Source organism: Phaseolus vulgaris, chromosome 6 (genome assembly GCF_051622355.1).
Source record: "Phaseolus vulgaris cultivar YP4 chromosome 6, ASM5162235v1, whole genome shotgun sequence".
In the NCBI taxonomy this organism is placed as follows: domain Eukaryota; kingdom Viridiplantae; phylum Streptophyta; class Magnoliopsida; order Fabales; family Fabaceae; genus Phaseolus; species Phaseolus vulgaris.
The window spans coordinates 10464627-10473259 of record NC_143503.1 but is presented as its reverse complement, the minus strand read 5'-3'; the positions used below and the strand labels follow the sequence as shown (position 1 = coordinate 10473259).

Sequence of the window (8633 nt, the reverse complement as noted above, 5' to 3'; positions counted from 1 at the left end):
GGTAGCTCCAACTGCGTGAAAGTCGGCCAGAACATCACGTCTGCCGAGCTTCCTTGGTCCACCAGAACCCTGTGGACCTTTCTTCCTGCTGTGATCAGCGAGATGACTATGGGGTCGTTGTCATGAGGCACAACGTCCCGAAGATCTTGCTTTGTGAACGTAATGTCCACATCCGGCGAGTGGTCCTCAAACATATCCACCGTCATCACAGACCTCGCATACTTCTTCCTCTGTGACGCGGTGCATCCACCACCCGAGAAACCTCCTGCAATGGTGTGGATTTCTCCGTGGGTAGGCATCTCGTGCTGCTGAGCCTCACCACCTGCTGGATGGGAGCTCGACGCGCCCCCTGTTCTTCTATCCAGCAAATAATCATTTAGGAACCCGCTCTTGACCAGGTCGTCGAGCTGGTATCCTAGAGCTAAGCATGAGTCCACGGTGTGGGCAAAGCCCTGGTGGAATTCGCACCAGGCGTCTGGCTTTGGTCCCAACACCTTATCACCCACCTTCTCGGGCGCCTTCAGCCTAGCTGATATATTGGGTATGGCGATCAGGTCCGCCAATCCCATGACAAACTTGTGCTTTGGTCGCCGCTGTCTCCAGCACCCTCTGTGGCTGGATCCTGGTCTGGGCACGTGGCCTAGCGGGAGCCACGCTTCCCCTCTTCTCGGCGACCTCACTTTCATCGGCGATGTGGGCCACCGCAAGTCGCCTAACCTCAGCAAATGTGGCAGGGTGAGCCCTGATCAACGCCTCGCAGAAGGGTCCCGGCAGCACGCCCTTCTTGAACGCGTAGACCAACATCTCTTCGTCCTTGGCCGGCGAGCGGACCATCTGAGCCCCAAAACGATTCAAGTAGTCCCTGAGGGACTCTCCCTGGTACTGCCTTAAGTCAAACAGATCATAAGACACCCTGGGCGGTGCCTTGTTCACTATGTACTGCTCGACGAAGATCTTCGAAAACTGTTGGAAATTGGTTATGTGACCTGTAGGCAGGCTCACAAACCATTCCAGCGCCGTTCCCTGGAGTGTGCTCACAAACATCTTGCAGTACACGGCGTCTGATCCTCCTGACAGCATCATTTGTGTATGGAACGTGGTGAGATGTGCCTCAGGATCCTCCACGCCGGTAAAAACAGCCTTCACAGGTACCACACTCGCGGGGATAGGCGTGTCTGTAATCGCCTGAGCGAAAGGCATAGGGAAAACGCGAGGCGACGTTGATGGCGTGACCTCTTCAGCGACTGGACGCCCTCGCTGCTCCTGAAGAGCTTGACGCAGTTCCTCAGTCACTCTGCTGAGCTCATCATTTCTGGCCCGAGAGGCGACCAGGTCCTCGTGCATTCTTGCCTGCTCTATACGCGAGGCTTCCACATTCGCCTGCAGCGAACACATGATTTCCACCATCTGCGCCATAGTCATGGCGCCTTCAGCAACAACGGGCGCAACTGGACTTGAACGGTTGCTTCTCATTTTTCTCATGAAATCTTGACGAATCACAGAAAGCGATGAACAACACCTTCTACAGCGACGATCAATTCAGCGATCAATCGGTCAGAACTTCGCAAAAACTTCGAACAGCCTCACGAACACAGCAAACCTTCACAGAAACTCGCAACTCCACCAAAAACCCACGCTTCTTCCACGAAGATCCAAACGAGCAACAAAACTCAGATCTTACCGATTAAAACTCGCGCCAGCAGCAAAAAACCTCACCTCACCGAACAAAAACCCAAACGAACGGTGGAAAATGGTTGCACCAGCACACAACCAAACAGAAACCGCAGAAACCTCCAAGAACTCACACTGTGGATGGGAACAGGTTTTACACGGCCCCACGGTGGGCGCCTGATGATCCTGCCTGTTGACCAAAACGCTGGAGCTTTGCCTCGTCAAACTTGGATCGACTTATGCGCCGTGTTAGCCTCCGTCCTTCACCGCGATCCACCTCAAGAACCTGCAAAAGACGAAACGGCGCCGCTGCGGCCGATCACGCTCCGACGCCCAAGTCAGCGACTGAACCACCAATTACTTAAGAGTAAAACTCAAGAACTCTAAGGAACCGTGACCAGTTCTCTCTCAGTGTACTCAAGACTCGTAAGCGTAAAGAAATAATCTGAACGTGCGTACCTTAGAAGTTCGTTGGAAACTCTTATATACCTGGGCACTTTCTCTCTCCTGGCAGTTACACATCTGGACACGTGGCTCGCATCCAGCTGTACACGTGCCATCATCTGGAGCATCCTTGACTTGGGCGCTACTTCTTACTCTTCAGGTTTTTTGGCTAAGTTACTTATGCATGATACAACTCAGTGCACAGTTGCCCTGGAGCGTGATCTCTTCTGGGTGGCGAGTTCGGGTGCCTTCGTACACACCTTCCCTGTGGTCTCACCGGCCGCCTTCATGATCTGCGCTACCTGCTTCACCGTATATGTTCAAGCAAGCTGTCTCCCGACCTCATCCTCTGACCAGCTGGGAAATGACTATCTGCCATCATCTTCGGCGATGTCCTTGTTTCGGCGACTTCTAATCACTTGGTCGCCTGGGTTCACATCTGGCGACTTCATCTTCAACCCGGTGACCGCCGGTTTAGGTATGCTGGAGATCGGAGCACGCCAACTTAATAACTGGCGACTACACGAACCCCCCGACTTCCTTTCCTTCTGCCAGCCAAGTGTCCCATGCAACACGCCTATATAATAGCTCGATGCCACGTCATCACTTCCCACTACCAGGGCGGTACAATAATATTTTTTTATTAACAAATTTTAAATATAAGACTTTACTTAAAACTAAATCCACATCCACTGTCACTCTTAATATTAACTTCTTTAGATGATACAAACATTCATTTTTTAGTACATTAAATTTATTTTTTTTAAATAAAATAAATGTCACACTGCAAAAATGGATGAGTGAAGTATAATTTTCTTTATACATAAAAAATAAAATAATTATTTTTTTATTTACACGGACCAACGGGCCAACCGGCTCCACCCTAGTGTTGGCACACTAAGATAATTGAATGGAAGAGAACCTTGATTGCAGGAGATAAAACTTTGAACCTTCCTATTGAAGCTAGCAAAGTTATCGGCAATGTAGTAGGAACTTTTTGAGTGATTAATAAACTGGCCCGAGAAGACTCCATATTCATTAAGAAAGGAGTTCAGGTTTCTAAGAGTTTTGTTGTTACACCCCTCCAAAACTAAAAGATGTCATTAACATAAAATGTATGAGGGTATAGAAAAACCTGTAGGACCAACCATATTCAACATCTTTTTATCCGCAACAAGCATGGTGAGATGTTAAAATTACTTAAAAGTTCAAAAGATGCTACAGAAATGTTTAATCTATTAAAACTTGTTAAAATTATTTAAAAGTTCAAAAGATTCTATAGAAATGTTTAATCATTTAAAACTTTTTATTTAATAGGTTGAAAACTCTTTTATTTTAAGGATGTTGTTATCTATTATATTTTTAACAGTTTAGAGATTTCAATTAATTCACTAGTGAAATCAATCGGTTGAATCGAATTTTTAATCCATTAAAAATAATAGAATAATTTGAAAAGTGTTTTTTTTAGATTATAAAAATGTATATTGAAAACCTTTCGGTAGAGAAGCTTTTAAATTTTTAGAAAGAGAGAAAATTGATTTTTGAAAGAATAGTTTATACTGAGTGAGTACTTTTGATTCTTGGAACATTATTTGATTACTTTCTTTGATTGTAAAAAGTTTTCTGAATTTCCACAACCTGTTTGTATCTGTTGTAATTTAGGTGTAGTTGTTCTTAAATTCACTTGTTTATGATATTCTTGTATAGAAATTGGATAGGGTTTCTGATTTCTTTAGAGCAACAAGGTGTTGCTTAAGGTATAGGTCATTCTTGTAGTGTTCAAGAGTGATTGTTTAATGATTCTTGATTGTAAAGATTCTTTGTTATAGGGATATCTCAACTAGTGTAACTCTTGAGGAAGGGTGGACTAATATAAAAGATCTATGTATGTTTCTTCTACTCTTTCTATCTCTCTCTTTACATTTTTATAATGAAATTTAAGTGGTTCTTATGTGTTAAGAAATTTAATTGTTTAATTGAAGTAATCTGATAAAAATTAATTGATTAAATTTTTTTCATTTTTAGTTGTTAAAAGTATTTTCAATATGTTATTTTGATATTCTAATAAGATAATTTTTTTTTGTAAGATTTTCATTCTAGTCCTGATTTTAAAGAAATTTTTAAAAGTTCAATTCATGACCCCTCCCCCTCTTGAACTTAACCTACATTTTTAACAATTGGTATATAAAGTAGTTCTTGAAATTTATTCATGTTTCACGTCCTTGTTTTTAGAATGACGAGAATAAAGTACCTTTTGCTGATAGGCCAATATTAATAGATCACCTATGTTTGAAGGAGTGAATTAGCAATTTTAAAAAAGTTAAATTAAAGATTTTTATAGAATCAATTGATTGCGATAATCTGGATTGCAATTATTAATGGTCCTTTTATGCCTAAACATGTCATTTCTTGTTAAAAAATCATGGACGTGTCATCGTAGCTATCCTTGTTAAGAAAATTGAAATGAGGACAAAACGAAAGATCAAAGTTAATAACAAGATAATAAAGTAAGGAGAGTTCTATCAATATTTTTTCATTTTTAGTTTAACTAATTTAAAATTTGAAAATATATAAAAAAATGTTAACCAAACTTATTTCAAACGTATTCAAGAATAATCTTCCAATCATTAACATTGAATAAAAAAACTATAAAACCGTTAAGGAGAGTTCCCCAAATGTCACGATGGAATGTAATATCACAAATTCACAATCACGACCAGACTAGTTGGTCACGGGTTTAATGCGGAGAACCGGCTGAATCGGTTACCCATTGCGTTAAAAAACACGGGCTTCCCTTCCTGTCTCTTGTCGAGTTAGGTTTCCTCTGTTTTCTTCTTTCAAGCCATTGCTGTGTTGAATCAATCTCATCATCATCGTCATCATCATTCGATCTGCCTTTTGAGTTCCTCAGGACAGTAAGCTTCTCCAATTTCAAACTTCATTTCTTCTTTTAGCTTTTGCATAGTTTGTTAGTTCCAAACCTTGACTAAGCGGAATCTAGTTTCAGCTGTTTAGAGTGTGATTCTTTTATGTATGTTCTCACGGAACGATCAAATCTCACAGTTATTTAATTATGTAAGCAAATTTGCTGATTTTCATATTAAGGACTTGATTGAGTAAGCAATTAGCTTAAGAGCTCATATGTTCGTGTTTGTAAGATGTCGAGCTTGATGAGAAGCTTTTTATCTTAGTCTTGATTTGTTAGCTTTATGAATTTTGTTTTATTTTTAACAATTTGCACTTGCAGTCGGATCTTCATCTATTCAATGCTAACAAACACTGATAGTTGAGTAAATCCCCAAATTAGTTCAATTAGCAGAGGGTTTTTATAATTTCGTAGAGTAAAATGTCTTGACCCAGCAACTTTAATTTTTAATTAAGGACTAATTTAGGGGTTTACTTAACAATGATTGCCCTAAACTGGGTTGTGGTTTATAAATGTGCATATAATCCCTTGCGCTAGTGACTAGCATTAACAGTGTAAATCTTTTAAATGGTATATCATCTTCTTCTGTAGCATCAACCAGGGGTCCTCTCCAAAAATGCTCCCTCTGCGTTCGCAATCACAGGTTGGAGGACTACAAACATCGCTGTCTCTTGTTTCCTCAGACCCTGTTCTGTCTCCTGATGAACCTAGATCAAACTCTGACAATATCCGTGAATCTCCGGCTGAAAGTGCAAGTTCCCAAGAAACATGGCCTACAGCTGATGCACCTACCACCAAGAAGACGGAGAATGGAAAAGCAGAGATTAATTGCCTTGAGCAGAAAGTGATTCACCGTGTTTCTAGTGCAGACAAAGTTACTCTTCAGGACATTGCCAGAGAAAGTGTCGGTACAATATGTGAAAAAATGCATCGTCTACCCGAGGAATATCTAGAAGAGCTGAAGAATGGACTTCGAGTTATCCTTGAGGGAGGGAATGGTTCGCAGCATAGAGAAGAATTTTTCATTTTGCAGAAGTTTGTTCAGGGTAGAACTGATTTGACAGCCAAGACACTGGTCAGAGCACATCGAGTGCAACTTGAAATCCTTGTTGCAATAAATACTGGAATTCAGGGATTTTTGCATCCTAGCATCAGTCTTTCACAGAATTCCCTGATTGAGATCTTTGGCTATAAGAGATGCAGAAACATAGCGTGCCAAAACCAGCTTCCAGCTGATGATTGTACCTGTGAAATATGCAACAACACTAGTGGTTTCTGCAATCTTTGCATGTGTGTGATCTGCAACAAGTTTGACTTTGAGGTGAATACATGCCGCTGGATTGGATGTGATTTGTGTTCTCATTGGACTCACACAGATTGTGCCATTCGTCAGCAACTTATTTGCATGGGCCCTTCTTCAAAGAGCGGGGCAGGACCTAGTGAAATGGTTTTCCGGTGTCAAGCTTGCAATAGGACATCAGAACTGTTGGGTTGGGTTAAAGACGTCTTCCAGCACTGTGCGCCGTCATGGGATGGAGAGGCCTTAACGAGGGAACTTGATTATGTTAGCAGAATATTTCACGGGAGTAAAGACCCTCGAGGAAGGAAGTTGTTTTGGAAGTGTGATGATTTGAAGGAAAAATTGAAAAGTAAAAAAATAGATTCAAAGGCTGCTTGCAGGGCAATTTTGATATTTTTCCAAGGTACTGGAAATCTTGTTTTTGTGCCTTTTAATATAACACTATAAGGCAATATCACTTTGCTTTTGCGTATTTGATTAAAAAATAAAATGCACCAAAACTATATATAGAAATGATAAATAATGCTGTTAGACTGCAGTGTTGCATATGTTTTCTTTGTTAAATGTTTTGAAATTACTTCTGCAATGTCCAATTTTCTCCTTATTGAACCCTGAAGTTCAATTTATGAACCCATGGGAAGAAAATGGGTAGCAGTGGCACGCTATCATTATAATTATAAAAGCAGGCATCATAAATAATGTTAATGCTACAATTATAATTTCTTTCCTTTGCTTTTTAAGCAAGGGCTATTGTTTGTGTGTGTGTGTGTGTGGGGTGGGGGTTGACATGTGTGGTTGTAATATGTAAGTATGCTTTCCTCTTGTTCTAATCAATGCATATACTAATTGAAGAGCTTGAGGTGGACTCTGCAAAAGGCTTGGAAAATGGAGAAAGTGGAAGGTTGATTGCTCCACAGGATGCATGCAATAGAATTGCTGAAGTAGTGCAGGAGGCTATAAGAAAGATGGAAATAGTAGCTGATGAGAAGATGAGGATGTTTAAGAAGGCTCGCATGGCCCTCGAAGCTTGTGATCGTGAACTAGCTGACAAGTACAGGGAAGTGGCAGAGTTGAAGATGGAGAGGCAGAAAAGGAAGGTACAGATAGAAGAGCTGGAGAAAATTGTGAGGCTAAAAAATGCGGAGGCTGATATGTTCCAATTGAAGGCTAATGAGGCTAAACGAGAGGCTGAGAGGCTTCAGAGGATTGCTCTTGCCAAGCAAGATAAATCAGAGGAAGAATTTACTAGCAACTACCTGAAACAACGATTAAACGAAGCCGAGGCTGAGAAACAGTATCTCTACGAGAAGATCAAATTGCAGGAGACTTCTCGTGCTTCGCAGAGCAGTAATGGTGGTGACCCCTCTCAGATGCTGATGTATTCCAAAATCCATGATCTGCTGTACAGTGCTCCTCCCAAACCAGACACTCAGGGCCACCCTTTTCGGACAAATCCCTGAGATTGTGCTTGTGAATCCCTGTTATAGCGAAGTCATTCCCTTTGCACAATTATGGATGAGCCCCTTCTATGGCTATGTAATCATCAATTTTATCTGTTTTCTGTACAAGGTCTAAAATATGTTTGAAACTAGGCTTGTTCTAAGCATTATTATTATGCTTTTTGTAAGGAATTGTTGACTCTTACATATTGTCATTACTGGTAAGTTGAGTTAGATTGTTTGACGGTTATTAATTTCTCAATAAGGATTTAAAAGAGAAGAGAAGATAAATGAATTAAGTTAATGTTAGTTATAAAGAAGTTCTTTTATCTATTATTTCCAAAATATGATTTTAATTTATATTAATTTTAATTTTCGGGAGACACTTAGTTTCTTTTATAAATACTTATCAAGTGTATCCAAACAATTAATATTTCAGTGAGTGGCATCAATTGCCATATAAATAATACGGAATTTCTTAAAAAAGTGCTATTAGTAGAGATGTTTAAATCCTAGAGACGAGTCTAGAGTTGCTAATTATATTTCAATTGTCATAAAATATTATAAAATATAATCATTGAAATACAATTAAATAATATATATATATATATATATATATATATATATATATATATATATATTCAATTCCAACACAAAAGAACTCACGTTTTGGAAAATCTCAAAATTTAATGATCCAATTGAAGTTATAGTCACAAGTATTATAACAAAAAGCCGAGTTCAAGAGAGGGAGAAGAGAATGAATTTGACTATTGTTTTTACCGATGATTAATTTTCCTTCTTTCGAGGTGTATGTGAGTATGACAAGAATATCCCCGTTACTCAAATAAGTGAT

The 8633-nt window shown here is 39.9% G+C and overlaps 1 protein-coding gene across 1 annotated transcript; it reads left to right on the top strand.

Moving 5' to 3' along the window:
* Positions 1-4779: 4779 nt before the first annotated feature.
* LOC137831005 (OBERON-like protein) lies at positions 4780-8030 on the top strand. Its single transcript, XM_068638482.1, has 3 exons — positions 4780-5030; positions 5633-6744; positions 7194-8030. Exons 2-3 carry the CDS (start codon positions 5658-5660, stop codon positions 7799-7801), a joined length of 1695 nt encoding a protein of 564 aa, XP_068494583.1. The 5' UTR covers positions 4780-5030; positions 5633-5657; the 3' UTR covers positions 7802-8030.
* Positions 8031-8633: the final 603 nt, after the last annotated feature.